The sequence below is a fragment of the Lissotriton helveticus genome, chromosome 6 (assembly GCF_964261635.1).
Source record: "Lissotriton helveticus chromosome 6, aLisHel1.1, whole genome shotgun sequence".
Lineage (NCBI taxonomy): Eukaryota > Metazoa > Chordata > Amphibia > Caudata > Salamandridae > Lissotriton > Lissotriton helveticus.
The window spans coordinates 1,215,600,723-1,215,624,393 of NC_136067.1; the positions used below are offsets into that span (position 1 = coordinate 1,215,600,723).

A 23,671-nucleotide genomic window follows, 5' to 3' on the forward strand; every position below is an offset into this window, starting at 1 on the left:
CCTCCCGACCCACACAACAATCACAAGGTAAGAGCCATGCAACTGCGACCCAGTCCCCTAACAATGCCCATGCCCCTAGAGCTAGCCATTTAAAAACCCCAGTAATGCAGTCCGTGCCCATCAGAAATGCCTCATTGCGTTGTGGGACCTGTCGTGTGACAATGTGCCCTGATAGCCACACACAGCCAGAACTTCCAAGTGAAACATACCGCTAAAGCCAGTCAGGGAATGCAAGGCTGCATGCATGTTGCTACATCCCAAGTGCCAGAATCATAATTAATCATACTCCCATTCACATCACAGGTGCTGCAGATGCAGAGACCTCAGATAGCGAGGCACTCCATATCGAGGAGACTCCAGAGGAGACGGAGGGAGAGAGCCATCCAGCCCCAGAACCTGGACCGTCACATGCACCTGTACCAGCACCTTCCCAAATGCACAGGGCCACCCCTGCAGCCACAGGAGGAGTTCAGCCAACCCAGGCGTTACGCATGGCAGTGGAACAGACCCCACCACCACCCAGGAGGCAGACACGCCGCACAGCCACTGTGCGGTCCCAGGCAAGCGGCCGGTTGAGGCAGCAGCACACCGTGGCCACACAAGCAGACAGGGAGCAACAGGCCCAAGATCTAGAGCTAGGTATCGAAGCCCGGATGCTCGCTGTGCACCGCAAGCAGGCACAGCACATGGCAGCCATGCAGCTGCTGCTGTACAAAACTGCACGCAATATTAAGCAGCTTACAGGAAGTGTGCAGGACCCAACGGCTGCAGTCAAAGAAAGCAACCAACTGATGGTGGCGCAGCAGGACATCACCCGCCGAAGCCACCGCCAACTGCTGACCCGGCTATCTGTATATACCCGGTCGAACCTCCTGATAGGGAATGCCACATCACAACTGTCGCGCAGGTTCCTGGCGATGCAGATTTAAATGGTACAATGCTGCCAAGATGTAGCAAGGGCCCTGGAGCAGGTTACCACCGCAGTACAAAACCAACAGGTGTGCGGCCATGGCCATGCAAGGGGTGGGGGGGGTGATGATGCCAGTGAGGGCACATCGAGCCTGAGCAGCCTGTCTGTGCCGGTTCAACCAGAAAGGCGCCGCAGTTCCAGGCCCAGGGCTGCATCCTGGCCAGACACTCCCACCGTGGAGTTGGAGAGGCGACAGGGTGCGTCCGGCAGGAGGCGCCAGTGACTGACTGAAAATTACCAGCAGTGCCATGGTGATGTAACCATGCACACCTGCTCTGCATACAAGAGCCTGTATGACGCAATACATTTGTGATATTGTTTGAAATTTCAAAACACTTCTAGAGCTTGTTGTACATAAGAATAAGAATTAATTTTGAACACAAATCTTCCTCATGTCATTAATTCATGTGGCATGCATGAGTGCAGTGTTGTGTGAGGGGTATGGGTGTACTAGAAATAGTTCAGTGTGATGTTGTTGCGGCGCCTGTGTCCTTCAGCAGGATTCTCTCCGCGTGCATGATGCACATGTGCAGGTGGAAGGTTGTCCCCCTCCGACTCACTACCAGACACCTCCACAGGTATCCTCCGCTTGGTGGCAATATTGTGGAGAATGGCACACAGCCACGATGCGGCAGCAGACCTCAGGCTGGTATTTGAGGGCCCCGCCAGTCTTGTGTAGGATGCAGAATCGGCTCTTTAACATCCCAAATGTCGCCTCAATTACATTTCTTGTGTGTATGTGCGCAGCATTGTAACACCGTTCCTGTGGTGTAGCAGGGTTGAGGTATGGGGTGAGGAGGTATTCACGGAGGCCGTAGGCGCTGTCACCTGAAGGATAGGAGCAGAGGGTCAGTGCCTGTTATGCGCAGCTACATGGTCTTGACATACTGTATGTGGGCATGTGTACTTACCTAGGAGATGTCCTTCACCAAAGTCACCCCTGGCCAAGCGGGTGTGTATGCCGCTGTGCCAGAAGATGACAACTCATGCGTGCTCCCCGGGTATTGGGCCACAATGTCGGTGATGATGGTCTTCGCATTGCAGACCATCTGGATGTTGAGTGAGTGGTAGGACTTGCGGTTCTGGTACATGTATTCTGTCTCTGCGGGTGGACAGATGTGGATGTGGGTACAGTCAATGCAGCCAATGACATGGGAGAATTGGGCGGTGTGATAGAAGTCCAGTTTAGTTTGGGTTAACTCCTGTTGGGTTGTTGGGAAGGATATATAGTGGTGTATCCGGCTCAGCATGGCGTCCAGAAAACTCCGTAGGCAGCGTGACAGTGTGCTCTGGGATATCCCATTTGCATATGCAACTATCCCGTAGAAGCTTCCGGAGGCCAGGAGGTGCAGGCAGCACAGGACCTGGACATGGGTGGGCACAGCATTGGTCCTCCTTGTTGGGTGCTGCATCAGGGGGTCAAGGACTCTGATGAGCTTAGTTATCATTGCCCCATTCAACCTGTATTTGGAGTAGATCTCCTCTTCAGTGTGGCCCATGAGTGTAATCAGCAGCCGGAAGATGCGCTCCTGGATCCTGCGTCTGTTCCGGGCTGCAGCCTGGAGCCTCAGCCGTCTTGCCACGATGTAGAGACCTGGCATTGTGACTTTCCTCATGCTCCTACTGTGTCTCCTTAAGTGCGTTTGATTTACCCTTCACCTGTTTATTGTTTGATTTTTTTTTTTTTTTTTTTACAATTGAACTTCATGGTTACAACCTGGTTTTGCTTCTCCTTAAATTGAGACTCGTTTTTAGCGATTTTGGCGTTTTTCTCTATTTGCGATTTATGATGAATTGGATTAGCGATTTATTTGCGAATTCACAATATAATTCACAGAAAATGTGAGTAATCGCTGTTAAGGAATCGCAATGGGGGTTCCACATTGGTTTTGCGATTTTGTTATTGCGAATTTGCTATTTCATGCTTTTTTGGTTGATGAATTGCGAGAGCGGAACTTGCGATCGCAATAGCTGTTTTGCAGCTATTGCGATCGCAATTTCGCTTGATGAATCTATGCCTTAGTGATTTGCCCAGAATCACAGGATGTTCAGTGCCTTTGCAGAGACTCGAACCCAGGTCCCCAGATTCGAGGTCAACCGCCCTAGCCGTAAGGCCAACTCCTCGCCCCCTAAGCACAGTTTAAAATCTGTGCTTAGCATAGTGTGTCGCCAGACTGGTAGTTTGCTGCTTCGTTGCATCTAGCTATACAACAAGCCACATTACACCTCCAAGTCAAGACTATTGGCTTTGTCAATAGTTATTTGCATATAACAAATAAGCAACAACTGTGGTTCATAGTATATAATATTGAAAATGATTCAGCTCTGAAATGAGTCGACTGTGAAAGAACTAAACCCAGGGGCAGATTTACAAGCCCCTTACGCCACATTTGCGTCGCTGTTGTGTCACTTTTGTGACGCAGCGGCGGCGCAAAGCCAGCGCCATGCTGCGTGGTATTTACAACGTGATGCGTCACGTTGTAAAGCCCTGTGCACATGTGGGCGTGCCAGCACAGGGGGGGGGCGTTCCGGCAAGATTTCACTAAGTCACTTTTACGGCCATGCTGCGTCAAAACCCTGCGCCTGCTTGAAGCAGGCGTAAGGATTGACGCAGCATGTTAGCCATAGGGGCACCCCGAGCCTTGCTGGAGCTGTGTCGTGCTTGGGACGCAACTCCAGCAATGCGCCGCCTTTCCTGTGGGGGGATGCGACACGCATCTGCCCATCCGTGCGCCATGGTGCGCCGCATTGTAAATGTGGCTCATCAGTGGTGGCGCACGTGTGGGAAAATGCGTCGCAACTCTTCTGGCGCATCCCTGCTGATCAGCAGAGATGCGCCAGAAGTAGTAAATCTGCCCGCAAGTCTTTTTGATGTTAGATCAAAGGCTTTAAGCAGCTGCAGATTTTTTTTTTTTCCACTCTGAGGGTGATTGCAGCAATGGAGAGCCCAACAGGGACCAGCACCTGCTTTTTAGAACTGCGGGTACAGAGCACGGGAAAAACCCGGCCAACTTAAAGCCATGGGCCTGAGAGAACAGGGCTTAGCCCTGGTGATCGTAAACCGAGATTTTGATTGAAGCAACACTATTTTGCAGACATAAATCGGAAAAAAATAGTACCTAGAAAATTGTGTTGCCAAAAATACTGCAAACCGGTATAAAACCATATCCTTTTCACATTTGTATTGTAAATAAGTCATCCTCAGCTCAGACACCAAAAGATGGACAACAGCATGGAGACAAGCAGTGTCACTCGACTCAGTTTAGCCAAATGTGCAAGCCGAATGCCTACCTGACAAAAGAGATGGAGTTTTCTCTTGAATTAAAATCTCCAGCTCTTAGCCACGACGAACCAAACATTCACTGGTGTGCACGAATGAAGTAACACTCAAACAGCAAGAAAGTGAAATCGAGATACAAGAATTGCAATAGAGCTCTCAAACAGAATAGGTCTACGATTGGAGTCGTTCACCGAGACCAGAATTAATTTGCACACTGGGACTTGTAGTCCTTACTTTAGAATGGACCAGACAGACTGCACATCCCGGGTCTCACAGAAAATTAAGTGGACAAGCCATGCCCACGCCATGCTCTGGACGAGTATCCCACATGGAACTAATAAACTTAAGTGCGCTAATACAGAGAAATAAATCCCAGAATACACACAGATCGCTGGCCACGGCGTGGGAGGAACAATAGCAACTAATTGCAAACGGTTATGAAACGGAGGACGCTACCTCGCAGCACGTCGGGTTGGTACCGGCAGTCAATGGTCCAGAAGTAGCAATCGGGGGAGGGGGAGGTACTCAGCGACATCCTCCTCGCGGGCTGCAAGCGCGCGTGGCGATCGCCGCTGCAGATGGTGGCGGCGCGGGGCCGAATCCGCAGGCAGGCCTCCTTCCCGGCCCCTGCTGCCGGGCTCCAGCCCTCGGTGCGCTCCGAGGCGGTGTCGCCCATACTGTCTTGAAGGCCCTCTCCATCGTCGAGCCCTGGGTGGGCTGCCAGGGGCATCGGCGCCTCGGCTTCCGCCGGACACCCATCGCAGACCTCGTCAGTCCCGTGGACACACTCCAAGGCAAACATCTCACTCCTCTGAGCGGAAGTGATTTTTTCCCCTCGCAGAAAGGATGGGTTCATTTAAAATCTCGGTCCCCGGGAGCACGCCTGCTGCACGCAGCCGACACGTTCCAAGTGCACGGAGAACGCTTCTACTCTCCGCCATCTGAATCCTATTAGGTTCATTGTTAAATTAATCGTTTTGTTTTTGTTGTTTTTGCTTCAAACAATTGAATTGCTTGTTAGGAGATCTAGGGCCTGGAAGCGGATTGACAACTTGCTAGAGGCAGAGCGCAACAGCTCATATCTCCAGGGTTACCACCTTTTCTAAAAGTAAAACTCTGATTTTATGAACAACCCTTACATACACTCGGCTACACTACTCTTTGTAGAAGAAATATCCCAAGATGAAGAGCCGCATTCATGCGCGCGCACCTGCACTTGTTTTTCTTCATTCACAGGGTCCTTGTTTACAGCTTAGTGCTGCTGTATTTTCTACTGTAGTGGCATGCGTCTGTGTATATATATATATTATAATAATAATCTGGTAAGGTTTCAGATTGCTTACGTGGGACATTTTCATAATTTCAGTGTAATTATGAGTGACATTCAACGACTGAGTGACACTTTCTCGAGAGCAAAATCAAGAACTGAAGAAGAGGAAAACATAAATATCAGAAATTACACACACTTGAGCAACGAAAATCTCTAAGAAGATCTTAAAACGTCTGCAAAGCGCCAGAAAAGGAAGATCTTGACATCAGGGCTTTAAGTGGGATGAAAAAAGTGGGGGTCTCTAAAAGGGGGATGCATGGCTTATGTAATTAAGCGTATTGTGCCGTCCGACTAGCATTTTGGTTTCTCTCGGAGCTTGACATCTCTCTCAAACCAGTGAGGACTATTGGCTTTGTCAATGGTTTTTAGCAGTTTAAGATAAATGAGTAAAAACTATGATTTTTTGTAAATAATATTGAGAGTGTTTCAATTATGAAACAGCAACGTTCTGAATTAAACTTTGCTGAGGGCTGTAGAAATGGTAGTGGACTTCAGGGTGTCTCAATCACTCCTGCTATGTTCAAAACTATGTTAGTTGTGTGCACCCTTCGCATCCCTTTTCTCTCCACATCTGCATATCTCACACCTCATTTTCCTCTTCACACCCTCTTTTCCTCTGCTCATGAATGCTCTTCCTAGCAGCTCCTTCACTCCACTGCCCAAAGCACACAACATACCCACTCACCTATAGGCACTGCAGTTTCTTTCATTTGCCTTGTCAAAATTTTGACAACTGTGTCCCTCCTTCAGACAGAATCACAGTTGAAACTGGAATACATTACCATTTATCTGTGCACTTTGGATGGCCATGTATCAGGCCCGGTTCTAGAGGGTGGGCCGGGCCCACCCAAACATGAGCCTGGCCCACCCAAACAGGAGCCTTGGCCTGAGGCCTGATGTGAGCCGTTCCTCCCCCATCAGTGTTCGGGCTGGCTCTCCTGATCCAAAGTCAAGAGGCTGCTGCAGCCTCTGTGCAGCCCAGCACAGATTATCGCGGCTCATTGTCACATATAGAATGACAATGGGCTAAAGCCAGCAGGCACAGCATGTGGTGGGAGCTCCGGCCCTGGCCTTAGGACACAGGTCTTCAAACGGTGGTGCACACCTCCCTGGGGGTCCGTGGTTGCATTCCCAGGGGGGCACAACTGCGTCTGCAAGGAAGGAATTGTGAATGAAGATCGCCTGCAAGCGTCGACGTTTATCTGGTGAGTTCACAGGCTGTCTTCTTTTATATGTAGAAGTTAAACAGCATAAAAAGTTTGCACCTGTAATCCTGAGTGTTTCCTGGGGCGCTGTCCGTGAGTAGGGAGACGGGGCTCAAGGGTAAACACAACATGCTAATAACTATGTAATTTTTTCATCTTCATATAATTGCATATTTAAAAAAAAGCGCACACACAGTAAATGAAAAAACAAAGCAAATGAAACGAATTTTGCAAAAATATACTCTCTTACGTTATAAACTTCAGTTATCTAAAGCAATCACTGCAGATTTCTGAGTCTGACCAGAGAGTCGCCGATTTGAATCCTGGTTTTCACAGTGGGAAATAGTAACTAGTGTATTTATAGAGCTACACGTTCCATGCCTGTGGTAAAAAGCACTTTGGCATCACATAAAGAATATATTAGCTCCTCGGCTGCTTTTATGTGTGTTGCTTAACCAGTTGCATAGGGTCCAGTGTCATAAGAGGCCTATTAAAGCCAGGGTCACTGGAATCATGCGGCAGGGGAGGACCAAATCATGTGGCAGGGTTGACTAAATTATGCGGCAAGAAAAGGAAAATTATGTGGGGTTATGCAGAACATTTTGTCATGCATCTACTTTGTCATTTTTACATTTGGTAAAAACTATCTGGGCATTGATTTTACCTTATTGATTAATGCTGGTTTAATACCCAAATATAGCAAAAAGCAAAAGAAAGGTGACCAGTCAAGCTTTGTGAAGGGCGTTTCAAAGAGAGATGAGAGCACCTTCACTGCGAAAAGGTGGGGACAGCACATTGGAGCTCATTATTTCTAAAAGGGAGGAGTTGTGTCCTAATGGCAAGAGCTTCCTACTTTGGAACCTAGTTCAGGTCCTCCTGTCAGCTCAACTCAAATCACTTAATAGTCCAGTGCCTAAAATAAAAAAAAATATATAATACATTTTATGAGCTTGTATCTGTGTAATGTAAATGGTGCTTATTTAAAGTTTCCCAATGCCCTTGGGCCGGGTCTTCCTTACGTAAAACCAAAAAAGTAATGGATAACCTGTTTCAAGATTGGAGTGATAGCCATGGTCGGTAAGTTGTGAAAGAGGCAGAGGAGGTAGGAGGCTAATTAGGGCCTCAGCTATAATTAGTGCAGAAAATAAAATTCCATTGGGGCCCAGGAGTGCGAGGGGCTCACAAGAACCAATTTATTGAGAGAACAGGTTTTTTGTCAATTTCTGGTATTGCTTGATGATTTTCCCTACATATGTTTCACATTTACTGTGGATTATGAGCTACAAAAAAGTGTCCATGATATGATCTCAAAAGCTCTGCCTTTGCTCTCAGCCCTCCCTCTCCTGTTTTACGATCCTTGGAATAAAGTTTTGCAGGGGTCCCCAACTTCAAAACATTTTGCTTGGGGGGCCCCATGCAAAAAAGTTTGAAGACCACTGCTTAGGGTATGACAGTGAGGCCTCACCACGGGAGATGCTGCTACGACGGGCCAGAGTTTTCACTCCCCTTGGAACAGGAAGTGATGAGGGCAATAAACAGGGTTTTGCTCCCTCCCTCCTCGCAGTGGATGGCTGGCCCGACTCCAACTCATTCTGGCCAGGCAAGGCACCCTCACTGCTCTACCAACCTCCCATCTCAAACTCAGGATTTAACCAGAAACCAACCCCCACCATACCTATCTCTTTGAGATGTGGCATTTAATGTATAGGCTTTGTTAGCAGATGCCCTTTGCAGCGAGTTTCCTGGGCCCTAGGGCCACCGCAGTGTAACTTTTAAGTTACCTCAGTCAAAGGAGGGCCACCACAGAAACTGTTATGGTTTTTCTGAGAGACCAAATGTTTGATCATGTACTCCTTCCTTGGAAAAAAAAATAAAGCCCTTTCAATCAAAACCAGCGAAACTGAACATGTTTACGCCATAGTTATTTGTTCAGACAGCACAGTCATTAACTGCTGCCTGCTGGGGTGTATTGATATAACCAGGGCCACTGGAATTATGCACCTTTGGGGAGGGAGCCTGGCTGCTTGCATCCTGGGCAGGAGCTGAGAAGCCGTGGCACCCGGTAAGCTACATTTAAAAAAAAGATATTATTAAATTACCCCCCCCCGCGCGAGTCATGCCGGACGCGACTAACTCAGTGGCCCACCCAAATCCACCATTGGCCCACACAAATAAAAATTCCTGGAGCCGGGCCTGCCATGTATTGTGAACACTTTTAAACCCACTGACAAGCACTAAGAGGAACTCTCACTGCCTTCATCTTTAACTCAAGGACACTTCATTGTGGCTCGTTATAAGGGCCGTGTTACAATAATTGCCCCGGGGGCCCAATGGGTGTTTGCACCCGCTTTAAGCACCCCCGGGGCACTTTGGTATTATGTAAGGGGGCACAGAAGCTTGTGCGTCCCCTTCTATAACACCAATAGCGCTGGCACACTTAAAGCGCCAGCGCTACCTTCTGAGAATGTTTCCTTATTTGCATAGGTGCGTGCCCTATGCAAATGAGGGAATTCCTTCGACTGCACCTGCACCATATTACAGGCGCAGAGTCAAAGCAGCCCTCAGGAGGCGCACCATTTAAAAGGTGGCGCATTGTCAGTGCGCCTCCTGCAGCTTTCTGCAGGGGGTAAAGGGGGTCCTGTGATTCTGTGTATGTGCTGCCCCTAAGGCAGCGCGAGTTCATGGCTGCCCTGGGGCAGGGCATACATGATAATAGGCAGGAGGGCCACAGCTTCAGCAGCAGGCACTTTCAGAGCATCACATGGTGCAGGCGACCAGTCACAGTTCTCCTCTCCTCATTTGGGACAGTATGTCTGGCTGTCCAGAGGCCCTGGATCTTTCTGTGGTGCTAGTGAGCTTGACTGGAAGATTTACTCCCTGCCGAGCCTGACACACACATACCGGATATAATATGGTGTTTATTAAAAACACCAATCGGGCAAGTGAAATCAGAGTGCTGGGTAGGCTGGGAGAGTAAAGTTTAGTCGCATGGCTCTCCCCGGTTGCAGTAATTAACACTCTACAGGCCTGCCAGTGCTGCCGGTTCTGACCACTGCCATCACTCAGCCAGACCTATTCCTACAGCTTGTCTGGGCAGTCAGCAGAAAAGAGACAAGCATTGGCATAGCCAATAGGTCTCGTCTTTGGGAACTTATATGTGTTTAGCCAGAGCGATTGGCTTTGCAATGTGTTTAAGCTATGTTGCAAAGCATTGTGGCTGCTGTGCAGCATGTTGAAAAGTGATAATAAAAAGGTGTTATAAGTACTTTTGTTTATATATATATATATATATATATATATATATATATATATATATATATATATATATATAGACAAGAGAGTGAAGGTGGGAAATAGTGACTGAATTACGACACGAGTAGCGGACAGACACTAGGGGAGAATCAACAGATATTAGATTCAGAGGGCAGACTGAGGTGGTGCTGAGGTGGTGGTGTGCTGGTGCGGAGGTGATGCTGAGGTAGTGGTGCTGCACTAATGGACAGGTGGTGTGGAGGTAGTCGTGCTGTACTGATGCTCAGGTGGTGCTGTGTGATCCAGAGTTGGTGCAGTACTGAGGTGATGCTGCCAAAGGGGGGGTGGTGCATTGGTGCCGAGGTGGTCCTGTACTATTGCCAAGGTGGGCTGCGCTGCTGCTGAGGTGGTCCACTAATGAGGAGGTGGTGCTGTGCTGATGCACAAGGAGGGAGAGTGAAGAGAAAAGCAGCGTGAGGCACAAGGAAGGAGAGTGAGGCACAAGAAAGGAGAGTGAGGAGAAGAGCAGCATGAGGCACAAGGAAGGAGAGTGAGACGAGCAGCATGAGGCACAAGAAAGGCGAGTGAGGAGAAGAGCAGCACGAGGCAGAAGAAAGGAGAATGAGGAAAAAAGCAGTAACGAAGAGAACTTTAGTTGTGATCATTTATAATCCGAGCTCGCTTTTGAGCACTAGGCATCTATTCAGCACTTAAAAACAGGGGCACATATCCTATAATATACATATGATATGACGATGGATGTGCATGCCTCGGAGGCACTGATATCTTATGCTGACAAAAAGTCCACAGATGCTGAAATGTTAAAAATGAAATATGGTGCGGAATGCTTCAATTTTCAAAAAATGGCAAAGGAATCCTTAGGAAACTTGATACATATGGTTGAAATAAATAAGAACTAATTATGTAAAGCTGTCCGAATCCTGTATGGAAAAGGTAGGAGTCCGATGGGAACAGATGTACAGGCTGTGTCTGTGGGGGATGGGAGCAGGAGGCAGACAGGAATCCCAGGCACAGTTGTTCCCCCAAGCCAGCCTCTGAAGTGGGAGAGTTGGTGTGGACATTCCTCAGGCTATGATCATACAATCAGTCAAGGAGCTTCCTGAGCTGTGAAGAAGCCTTGCTTCAGGGAGCTAGGTCTGTGAGGAGGTCTACTTTTCGGCTCAACAAAGCTGGTTGCCCGTGATGGCGTAGGTGTACCTTCCTGAAAATAGTCTTGATCGCTCCCAGTTCACTCCAGCAGCCGTGTGCATGCAGGTATGTTCCCCATAAACAACTATGCACTCAAACCCATCAACGTACAGTATCAAAACAGCATTGCCACTTAAACTAGCGAGTATTATATATATAAGCGAGAGCACTCATTTTTCTGTTATGTACCTTGTAGAATTCCACTGAACCACAAAATAAATTCAATAAAACTGTAGTAAGTGTCAACGACGGCAAGGTATAATGATCCGAATAGCCAGTTACTCTGTTGCCAGGAGTGCCTTGTGCTTTTCATTGCACCAACAAAACCCCTTTAACTTCGAATAACTACAAAACAAAAATATTACCACAACCTTGCTGAAGTTAGGTGACAAATATACAAAAAAAAGCAAGGCGAGAAAAATATCCTCGAAGGGCACAGTCTACACAGTCCAACGCCCTGGGGATGGGAGAGGCTGTTCCGCGGCCTCCAGGGTGCACGCTGCGGAGCACAACTGGGCTTTGCATCGTTATCATGGCGCATCAGGTCCGCCTGAGACCTCTGAGTGGCACAAGATTAGGGGGAGGGAGATGTGGCCCAAGGGGATAGGGAGGGACCAATCGCTGGGAACCTGGGACGGATCAACTGTACATCAAACTCGGAGTGACTGTTCCACCATAACTTAATGGCTCACCGGCTGTGCAACCGTGCATGGGTATCAACGGATGCCTAACATATAAAGCGTCCACGGCGCCTAGCTTGGAAACAGGACTCCCTGTCACAGGAGCATCCCTCCCGGCTAAGGAAGTGTTTGCAATGAAAACAAGAAGTGCAGATACTCCCAGAGTACCTGACAGCAACCGATACATTTACAGATTATTACATCGAAGCAAAGGAGAGCAGTTACTCTGCCTTAAAAATAAAAACTGTAGCCTGCAAGAGGGGGAGGAGAGACAGCGTGGGAGACAGGCACGGCCACGCTAATTAAAAACAGATGGCCTCTGCGCGTGTCAGGAGGAACATAATGAAGGTTTACTTTTTTCACGTTTATATAGCACACACTTGGACAAAGGGCATTAGAGCGCTTACGCTTTACTTCGCCATACACTTTAGCCAGGTAGACATAAAGGGATTTGCACAGAATCACAGGATATTGATAGAAGGCCGGGATTCCAGCCTACTTCCCCTTTCCAAACTCGATAGCCCTAGCCCTAATCCCCCTCTACACCAGAACGTTTTTAGGTTTCGACCTGGCGAGGGGCAAAGCCCCTCCCAGATCGAAAACTATTGTCTACAGTAGGGATGTTCGGACCGCCTCTGTTTCCAATTGGCTAGCTCCATAAATGGAGACTAGCCATTGGGAGACAGAGGCTGTCAATCGCGCTTTCTCTTGAAAACGCGATTCGGGGGGCGTTTCTGGTGCTTTTTTTAAGCCCCGCCCCTTTGTCCCGGGCCGCGCTGCGATTGGCTGCCGGCCCGGGACACCCCCGTGACGTCATTCCCGGGCCGCGCTGTGATTGGCTGCCGGCCGGGACACCCCCGTGACGTCAGCCAATCACACACGGCCCGGGACCTGACTTGTTTTTATCGAATTCAAGCCCTGGCTGTACCGATACACTTTCCTCTCTATCCCAAATCGTTCGTAGCATCAGCAGCCGGAGTATCCCCCCCCCCCCCATTCCAGACCACTCTAACCTATCAGACACACCAATCAGAGCTGAAAGCGCGCTTCGTACTATTGTATGTACACAGTAGATGCACGTGGTTAATTCTCAGCCAATGAGCACTCCGGATGTTTTTAAGCGTTGTAGGCAAGGCTATGGTGCTGGCCTGCTCCAATCCATGGCCAACTTACATATAACGAGTCCCTCCCACACCAGAATGGGTTCAGCCATCGAACTGGCTGTTACACGACCCGGAAGCAATACAATTTCGTTCACATGCAATTTAGGACGAATAGTTGCCGATAAGTCGGAGTCGCTGACAGTCTGGGTGATCATTGGAAAGGTGGTTGGTCATCTTTGAGCGAGGGAAATAGCCGGCGATATATGCCCGGCGAAGTAAGCCTCATGGCGAAAAGCCAGAGGGAGCGAGAGCTGCGAGGGAAGAGCTGCGAGGAGTTGCGGGAGATGTTGAAGCGACAAGAAAGTCTCATGGGAAACAGGCATGTTTGACGAGAAACATTTTGCGTGTTTGTATGAGACTTACCCTTGCTTTCTTTCGCCCATAACCCTCCTCTTAAGAATACGTGTTACCCTTCCTCTACGGCTTTCAAATCATTATCAAGAACGTTTTGTGGCCGCTGATCACCTTGGAGTCAAACCGTCCTGGAACACACTTCAATGTGCGCATTTTTTATAAATCGTCAGTCTGGCTAGGATGTTATGTGTCTCTGTTTAGCACCATTCTTATGTTTGTACAGTCGCACATCCATGACTTTGAGTGAGATGGAAAAATGGGGGCTCACTAAAAGGGTAGCGGCCAATGTAATTAAGACCGTTACTTAAACACGTAAACTAAATTTCTCTAATTACCATAGTGTTCCACCCAACCTGTATTGTTTTCCCTCTCTAAAGCTTTCCGTGATTGTATTCAGATAAATAACACAGCAACTGGCATACATCTACAACCAGCCAGGACCATTGTCATTAGTTGTTAGATATTCAAGATAAACGAGTAACCAATAAATATTGAAAATGTTTCAGTTCTGAACTTTGTTGAGACTGTGAATTAAACATTATTGAGGCCGCTTCAGAGATCTCGTGGCCATCATAAACACCCTGCCCAAATCATTTTTTGTTTGCCATGATTTCGCAGCTGTTGCCAGATGGAATGTAAACCTAAAAAAGAGGTTTATGAGTACTACAGAGGTACTTTGTCTCTTCCCGCATGGAGGTAGCCAGTAGTACATGTGTAATGTACTTAGGCAGTCTTAGCTAGGTTGAGGCTGTGCATTCTATAATCATGACATGCAGGGCCGGCGCTAGGCATGGGCAGCGTGGGCAGCTGCCCAGGGCCTCGCACTCAGCTCACCAGCATGGGGCCAGGCACTGGTGATGCGTCCTGTCGGTTCCCTGGCGATCCATTTCAAAGAAAGGTGTCCCCTTTCTTTGAAATGGAGGGGCCCCTCTCCCCGGGCCTCTCAGGGATGGTATCTGGATACATAAGGGAGGGAGACGCTCCCTTCAATTGAAAGGCGACCCATTCACAGACACTGTGGGAGGCCCATTGTCCATCACTTTGGCGCCCCCATAGGTTTAACTTTTAGCCCACAAGCAATTCTCACACCTATCTGACTGAAGGTGTGAGAAATGCTTGTGGGCTCAAAGTTAAAACTGTGGGGGGCGACAAAATGCTGGACAATAGGCCTCCCACAGTGTCTGTGAATGGTCTCCTTGCAAGGGGCCACTTATCTACATTAGAGGGGCCTCGCACATTGATTTTTAGCCCAGGGCCTTGCAAATCCTAGAACCTGCCCTGATGACATGGTAAGATTCTAGGGGGTTGAGTGTTCAATGTTTTGACAGTTGGAGCCTAGCTGCGCCCGGCACGACTGCTGTTTCTCTTGGATTCAGTCAATAAGGTGTAGTCACATACAGTTCAAGAAGGTTTGCAAAAGCTAAAGGCGATATATTCCCTGGGGCCTGGTAGGCCCAGTTTTTAGCTTACCTGCTCTGGCAGTACATACCCTGGCAGAGGTGCAGTGCGGTCCTGGCCCAAATCGACAAAGTTGGGCTGCACTCGTTCACAAGTGCAGCTCCTGGCAGGTGCGGTCTCTCTCTCCCGAGCCACGCTTAGCACCGTCCAGAGAATCGGAGTTGCTCCCTTGTTTGTATCTTGTCAACCATAGAGCAGTTTCACTGATAACGCTTTGTGTTGTATTGTAGTGTAATGTGGCTACATTTTAAGAACAAGCATTTACAATGCAACGGTTTCGCCTTTGGAAAAGTTTGAGCTATTGGCATTGTAAATGACAACATTTGTATTTATGTGTTGGTTTTGAAAACAGATAAATAAATGGCATTGTCATTTACATTGCAAATAGCTTTAACATTTCCAAAGGCGAAACCGTTGCATTGTAAATGCTTGTTGTTAATGTCTCTCTTTGTTTTCTGCTTGATAAATTAGCTTTCTGTACATTTGTATATTCATGAGTTTGTAATGATCAGAGCCCGGACTATTCTGTATCGAGTGAGTGAGGGTCATCTACAGACTGACCCAATGCCTGAACTCTAGGAAAGTAGCTGGGCTGAGAAACGCAGGATGTCCTGTCAGGAGGTGGGGCCTGGGAGATCAGGAACTACTCACTCCTGAGAAGGCGCGAGGGGCGAGCTGCCTTCCCCTCTCCATCGTACTAACTAGGAGAAGGTGAAGTGGGGCGACTTGGGAGGACAAATGTATCGAGGTGAGGATGAACAATCTTAGCTAAGGGTGTTAATTGCACATAGTATGGCATTGTAACTGTGAAATCCTGGCGCTGCTCATTCCAAGCCACCCTGCATGCATCATTTTGAATACCTGGCAAGGTTACGAGTGAATGATAAGTGGGGCCTCTTCTGCAAACATTGCCTGTGGGCCTCTAAACGGTCACTTCTACCTGGCGACCTCACAGAAGCACAAAGAACTTGGCTACGTGGAGACCTATGAAAAATGGGGCGCCCTCTGCACCACACCTGCCTCTCCGACGCACCGGACCACGGCCAGCCCGCCCGTGCCCTTCATTTCCCACCTCTGTCGCTTGACTGTTTCACTGTCCTTTGCAAATTTAAAGGATCCAGGAACACAAACATGGCCTGTTTAAGGGTTTATTAAGCGCTAAGAACTGAAGACACCATGTGCTTATCTATGTGCCTTTGAAGGAGCCGAAAGCACAGCCGCCGTCGGCATTCTGGGTACAGAGTCCTGCTCGAATACATGCAAAGCCCCGGACGGCTGGAGAAACGCCTCTGACGGGCTCCTCCACATCCCCATAAGTGAGATTTGATTTATTAAAGCCGCCTTTGTTTATTAAATCGAGCCTCCACTGAAGAGATGCTAACAAGAGATGGACAGCGGGCAGAGGCAGGATGTGTTTGGTCTCGGCGGTAATGGGAGTTTGGCGTAAGCGGCCCTGGATCTGTTTCTACAGGAGAGCTGCAAAGAATGTCCTAATATGTCTTGACTCGGCGACAAAAATGAACAAACGCAGCCGCAAAAGATAATAATTAAAAAGAAAATGCGACTGCCATCTGTTTACAATTAACACAACTGCGAGACAGGCAAATGGAAACAAGCGCGGGCGCGATAATTCGAAACAGGTGGTGCAGCTTCTTGCTCCCGCAAGGTAAAAGCCATACATGCACGAGTGCTCATTGGAAACAGTGCAGTACATGCATGTGTTTCCGAAAAAGTCCTGAGTGATTCCAAGAGGTCATCTCCTAAGTATCGCTAGCGCGCCGCTTTAGGCTCGTCCTAATAAAAAACAATCCCACTGGTGCACAGCGCTGCTCAGCAGGACCAATCCTCAGCAGTGCAAGCCAGGCCTGGAACACAACAGGCAATACCAGATCCATGTAGGTCATGCTGAATCTTGGCTCTTCTTTTTTTTATTTCCCGCACTTAAATGCAATTATTATTCTTGATTTTAGTGGAGTCCTCTATTCCTTTCATAGAGCACAGCACCGCAGGATCCTTGAGGATCTTTATAAATGCATGACTAATGCACTTTAGTGCGGGGATGTGGACACCAACACTAAAATGCAGAGCCGCCAAGTTTTTGAATTCCTTATTTCTGACATTTCTATGGTTTTGTGGTGTGAATCAGTAACGTGCTACTGCTGAATGTGTGACACTTCCCCAGCAGTAAATCAGACCAATGACAAGTATTTGTGTGCCTGTGAGTTAAACATTACTACGGTTTATCGAAAAAAAAGATATCCCTCATAAGTGTGATGGGATAACAGAAGAATGTCCGAATACTATCGACTTAGAATACCAGGACTCGTTAATCAAAAAGGTTCGTAGAACATATGCTACGTAAATTTATCTGGTCAGAATAAAGACCACGTACAAAACTAAAAACCCTACAGTTGAGTCCAGAAGAAGGTGGGTTAGGGCTCACCCAAATCAAAAAATATTTTCAGGCCACTTATGGGTTTCATTTTTATCTCCAGCAAATATCCAGCTAAACCTATCAAGATCCCCAGACTACCCAAACACAATCGATATAAGACCTTGCACATAATCCTAGATAGATTTACTCAAATGAAGAATGAGTTTCGATTTACCCTAATCCATATAGATATGAAGATAAGGCACTGTAAGGACCTAGGGTTACTGGCGGATCTGCATACGTTAAGCAATTGGGAAAGGCTAGGATATCACCAAATAAAAGATCTTGTGATTGAGGGGATGTTGAACTCCTGGGAACAAGCTAAAGGGAGCAGAACAGAAGAATTTTCGTCCCTAGCATTTTCATATTTACAGATGTGCAGCCTGATAAGAAAACTACAACTTCCTGAGGATCCACTCCTTGAGGCTATTAGATACGCACTATATGTTAAGGAAATTGTGGGGTTAGGGAATTGGTATTGCATCCTGCAGCAACAATTTTATGATTAAATGTAATAGTCCCTATCGCCCTACTACAAAAACAAGAGAATACAGGATAGTTGCAGCACTCTGGAAAGAATATAACGTATGGTCCAAAAAGGCCATACGTGGGGAGAATTTTAAACGTATGTTTTTTTTTTCCAGATCCAGATGGCAGTTATATTACACCCCTGATAAAGTAAAAAAAATGGTACCAGCATTGTCATCATATTGTTTTAGATGCAACTACCCAAAAGGGTACTGGACCCAAATCTGTATTACCTGTCCAAAGTTGACAGATTATTGGATCAGGATTATTAAGTGGGTTAATAGGAAACTTACCCTAAATCTAATCCCCCATCCCCTGATTACCTTATTTGGGATTCCCAGTTATTCAAAAACAGTTTGTTTTCATGGCTTCTTTGGTAGCCAAGTCTCTGATTTTACAAAATTGGTGAATGGCAGATTTCAACAATGGGTAACTAAAATGAAGCAAGCGAAACACAAGGAGGAACTTTATTCCCTCAGGGTAGGGTCCGCCCATGAGTTTATACAAATCTGGGGGGAAGATCAAACAGTCCAAGAATATCGGCGAAGATGGGGAGCAACAGACACACATAAGCCAACCATTAGCGATTGAAGAGCCAATTGTAGAATTTATTTTTCAGGGTTACTATAGCTTCTAGGAGTATCAGAATAAATTAGATAAGATATGGAAAATGGATTTTTGTAACTTTTTACCCTAGAATATTGTACCTTCAAGTGACAAGATCTTTTTAATGTAACTACGAATTATTACTGTGCAACCACTATTTACTGCTCCCGAGTCATTGTTACATAGTTTTTTTTAACCATGGGTTTGTGATTACTTGGATAAATAAATGGAAAAAAAGGTTGGGTACAGTTTTGCCATGACTGACTCCCAGAGAGGCTTGATTGACGGGCAAGAAGCAAAGATGTGGACGCTTCTGAGGGCTCAGCCATACAGCGAAAGGATTTAGCATTGTGTCTAACCTTCAAAACCTGAAGATGATAGGGTGTAAAATAAAAGTAATTAATAAACTTGAAATCGTGAACTTTGACCCTTGGAATATTTAAGACACTCTGTACAAGCATGCTAATATCCCTGAGCTCGTCCACTGTGATCTCTGACCTGAGGGGCCGGGTCAACTTGTCCGCTCCAAACTGAAAGGAATCCACCCTACCTCCCATCACAGCCTCAGTTGAGGAAATCATCCAGTACGCCAGAGTAATAGTTCTCTTAAGGGGACCTTTTATTAGATAATCGAGAAAATTACTCGGAGTACAGTGTGAATCTTCTGGTTTTAACCCCTTCCACGCAGTGCGCGGTGGAGGGAGGGCCGCACGCAGCGCCGTGGTGCTCGTAAGGAGCCCAGCTCCTCATGCTGCACAGTGGAGCTGTGCTCATGACATGCTGAGCTCGTCACGACTCCACCCACTCGCTTGGAACGTCCGCACAGGAGGGGAATTAGACCCGTGTGGGCGTTCCGCAGCAATTATGACGAGCTCAGATCGACATGAGCACAGCTCCACTGTGCCTCATGATGACCTGAGCTTGTCATGAGCGCCGAAGGGGTTAAAACTACCCAGAAAATATAGTTGCAGAAATACCGAAAACATCTAGCACAGAGAAGAGAGAACCTTTGTTGCAAACTCTCATAAAAGAGAAAAATACCTCCCTCAAAATTTTTTCCTAGTATTAAAAATTGAGAGCCTTCGCGGCAAGTCAGGAAGCTCTTGTGCACTTGCAGTGGCCAGTTAGGATTATGGCCCAAATATGTGTAAGCATTATAAAGAGGAATTTCCGGTAGTATCTTTTTGAGATAAGACCAGATAAGGTGATAGACATGTAGAGGTCAGATTTATTGATCCATAATCCTTTGGAGGGATGGCATTGAGGTTCATATGGGCGAGGGAACTGCTGCCCTAGCCTTCCCAGAGCTCAAAATTCCTGACTTCTTATCCTGAAGATGATCCCACATTTCGAGATCGGACTTAACATCAGTAACCTGAAGCCCGTCCGTTGCTGGAGATAGATCCCCTGCATTAGAGGCCTTAATGGTTTCCCTAAAGGATGGAGCTTTTGTAGTCTGAAGTTTCTTCCTTCCTGTCCTCTGCGGCCTGGTGGTGGGGTGAATCAAAGAGTCTTCAGACCCTTCCTCCTCTAGTCTCTGCCTTCGAGAACATCTTGCCAAAATGGCGACACAGAAAATGCCAAACAAAGCCCCAGGCCCTCCTCCTTTTTTTTTTGTAGCCATGCAAGATAAACAAGTCCAAGAGAAAAGGGGTAAAACAATGTTGCAGCAGAAAGTTCAGACTCCCTACCTAAAACCCTTCTCTGAACACAATGTAGAAAGGGCCGATCCTAAAACTGCCAGAGAATGGTATGCTCACAGTGCTGATACAGTGTTCCTGCGCTCGGCAGCTCGGCTGAGTCGTAGCCTATTGCCTTCTGTGGTGGTGATAGTCACTCTCCCACCATTCCGTATTATCTTCAGGGAAGAGGAGCGAAGAGGCCCCACCCACTACTTGCAGCCGCCGCTGAAATCCACTTACTCACTGCTCCTACCACCAAGCCGCCCTTCCGAGCCATAAGCCAGCGGCCAGCTGGTTCAACCACTCCAAGGGTCAGACGGCCGGTCGTGGTCCAGTGTCTGACGGCCGGTAGCGGTCCAGTCAGAGAAGGTAAGTCAAAACAGCCTCCATCAGGCCGTGAGCACTTTCAATCCTAGAGGTGACTCAGAAAGGACCGCGTCCTCACATGGCTAACCGTGCACTACCACCATGATCCCGCAAGGAATTATTTCAAATAGGCATGGGTAACACCAAATTGAACATTCTAAAGTTAAACAGTGGTCTTTCCCTGCAAAGAATATTTAATGGGACAAATAATCCTCAAAATGAGCTGAAAATATGAAGAGGAGGATGTGCAGAATTAATGTTATTTCCTTTTGCGTAATTTTGGGAAATTACACAAAATTACATGAAATGCAACTCTCAAATGTTACCCTATACTTTAGCTAAAAAGGCATCCTCACGTCTATTATGCAAGCAAGGATGCATTTTGCTAAAAAAAAAAAAGTTAGCAAAATACAGAAGTGCCATGGATAACAAACAACCTTTCACTTTCTGTTTGCTTTCGTTGTTCCCATGCTAATATAATAAGATTGCTACCCGAACTGACGTGAAATTATATTACGTGGTGTAATTTCAGAAATTCGCGTAACAAACGTAACGCGAACTGCTGGAAATTATGTAATGTTATCCTGGCTTAACAAAAACATTTCCAGGCCTAACTACACAGGGATTCACACCCTTTTGAATGTAAACTGAAAATTCTGTTGTCCTGATTCGCAAAGATTTAGCAACGAGTAGATGTAACTTGCTCTTGTTGTGTTCATGGGTTTCCCATTAAATTAAGCAGCAGGGCAGAAATACCACAAGACTGTTACACCAATTCATAGCAAACCCTTGTGAATCGGGCCCAATGGTTATTCACAAGTATTTCTTTCAGACCTAACGATATATTAGCACTGCTATCATGTGCATTCCCTCTATGATGTTACCACTCAATCTACCTCGAGATATCCCAGGAGCATTAGAGCTCGCGCACAGACGATCCTTAATGGCAGTTGAGGTTTTTACAAAAAGCACTTCAGAAAATGTCCTGCTTTGAACAGCACTACTTACTTTAATGTTCCAAGATGAGAGCGGCTGATCCCTTCTTTCTCCCTCTTCAAACATGTGATGCCAAGTTCGCAAAGCATTTTGGGTGTACAAATATTGTCGGAGCATCTACATAACCAGGGACCCAAGCCACAAAGCCAACAGCCAACTAGACACCTACCTTTGACTCAGATGCACAAATGACTTGGTTTACAAGTTCAAATTCGTTGTTTGTATTCACAAGACATGAATGCAGACTCGGAAACCAATTTTCACCTATCATGGAGAAAAATGGCAATTTACTCCTGTCAAAGGCAGGGAGAGGTAAGTGCTCCTACGAGGTGGATAAGGAGAGCGGATTTCCATTTGTCATTATATATATAAAATATTTACTGGGGTTTGACGATATTGCATTCTCAACACTAAAGATTGATTTCCACGTAATCCCATTTGATAAACTCTGCATCCGATTCGAATGTCTGTGTCTGGTACCATAAATTTGCTATATCAGACGTCATGTTTCAGGTCACATAATCTATACAAAATCCATATAGCACATTTAGTGAATGTGTGCTTGTCTCTATAATAGCTATGCATTTGCAAGCGATCCACAAGCAATAAAATATGGTTCTGTTAAAAAGAATAAAATATAAACATTTTTTTACATATTCTCTTTTAGTTATTATCTCCCCCCTGTTAGTAGTTCTACTCTGTCAAGAACTATTATTGGAATGGTTATCTTCCAGGCCGTTGATAAAAAGTAAGCACCGGACCTTCAGTACGGTATACACCCGTTACAACGGATCTTTTACTCCGCACTACCATTACAACGCGACTTTGACTCCGCATACCATTACAACGCATTGCGCTGGGGGGCGCTCTAGGATAGGGAATAAGTATAATTTACTATCCAACACCTTCCCTAGGGTCCACGGGGACTGGAGTTAGAATAGTAAATTATACTTACCACTATCCAGCGCCCCAAGGCGCTATGCGTTGTAACGGTATGCGGAGTAAAAGTCGCGTTGTAATGGTCTGCGGAGTAATAGTATGCGTTATAACGTCATACATCCTTCAGTACAGTACTTTGTCTTCCACAATGTCTTGGTTGAATGTTGTTTTTATTTTTTTGGTGCTCAAGCAATTTTCGAATATTTGCTTAAGGATTGCTTTCTGAATGTACATAAACTGTTACCATTACAAGTGGCCCGTAAAGATCACTGTTATTTCCCCTCTACCATCCCAGATTTATCGGGTGGTGCAGCACTGCACGTTATCACTTAGGCCATCATTATGAATGACAAACATTTCCCATGGGCCCAGTAATGGGAATTTTTGTCGGTCATTAATAATGATGGACTGAGTGTTTTGTCTTTGAAACTTTCATACATAAGTTGTTGATACAAGTCTCTCTTGGCAGTGGCAGTAAGAGTTTTGCTGGGGGCAATCCACAACGCTATCAGTCAATCAGGATTTTTAAAGCGTGACACATCACTTGTGAGGGTCTCAATGCACTGGAGTTGCTAGCTGCTTCACGCTGCTGCTCTATTCATTCAAACAGCGAGGTCTTGAGCCTTTTCCTGAATTGCTGGGGGGATCAGGAAGTCCTAAGGTGCAGGGGAACGTCGTTCAAGGCTTCAGCCGCCAAGTGAGAGGAGCAGCGTCCTCCGCTGTTGGCTCGGCGGATCCAGGGGGTGTCTGCGAGGAAGAGGGAAGAGGACCGCAGGTGACTGGTAGGTTGTTGGAAGATCATTAGTTTGTTGAGGTATGCAGGCCCTTTGTTATGCAGGGCTTTGCATTCGTGGGTCAACATTTTGATCTGACATCTCATCTGGATCGGGAAGCCAGTGTAGCTTCTTGAGGTGGGGTGATGCAAGTCTGAGTGGGACCCACTAGACCGTTACACACTATTAGAAACACCTTTGAGTAATAATATTATAACTAATGTAAATTCTTTATTTGATGAATCACACAATATTAAACATTCACAAATTATTACAGATAACTAAAAAAAAGATATCAATCACACAAACACAATCTCAAAAGCCTAATTCATCAGTAAAGGAGAGAACATATACATGTACATATTATATAAAACGACTCAAATATATAAAATACTGTCACTTGGTTGGTTAGTCACCTGTTCGGATTTTACACTTTTTAGTTCTTT

At 46.6% G+C, this 23,671-nt stretch overlaps 1 protein-coding gene across 5 annotated transcripts in view; it reads right to left on the minus strand.

The window, feature by feature from the left end:
- NCOA7 (nuclear receptor coactivator 7) overlaps window positions 1-23,671 on the minus strand; it is a 1,122,006-nt gene that overhangs the window by 594,299 nt on the left and 504,036 nt on the right. For 2 of the 5 annotated variants that reach the window (XM_078648930.1, XM_078648929.1), the window contains exon 1: window positions 4,707-5,075. The exons of the other annotated variants lie outside the window; for them this stretch is intronic. In XM_078648930.1, the coding sequence (XP_078505056.1) occupies window positions 4,707-5,052 (346 nt within the window). In that variant the 5' untranslated portion in view covers window positions 5,053-5,075. Of the gene's footprint in view, window positions 1-4,706; window positions 5,076-23,671 lie in introns of those variants that run through there. 5 annotated transcript variants of the gene reach the window in all.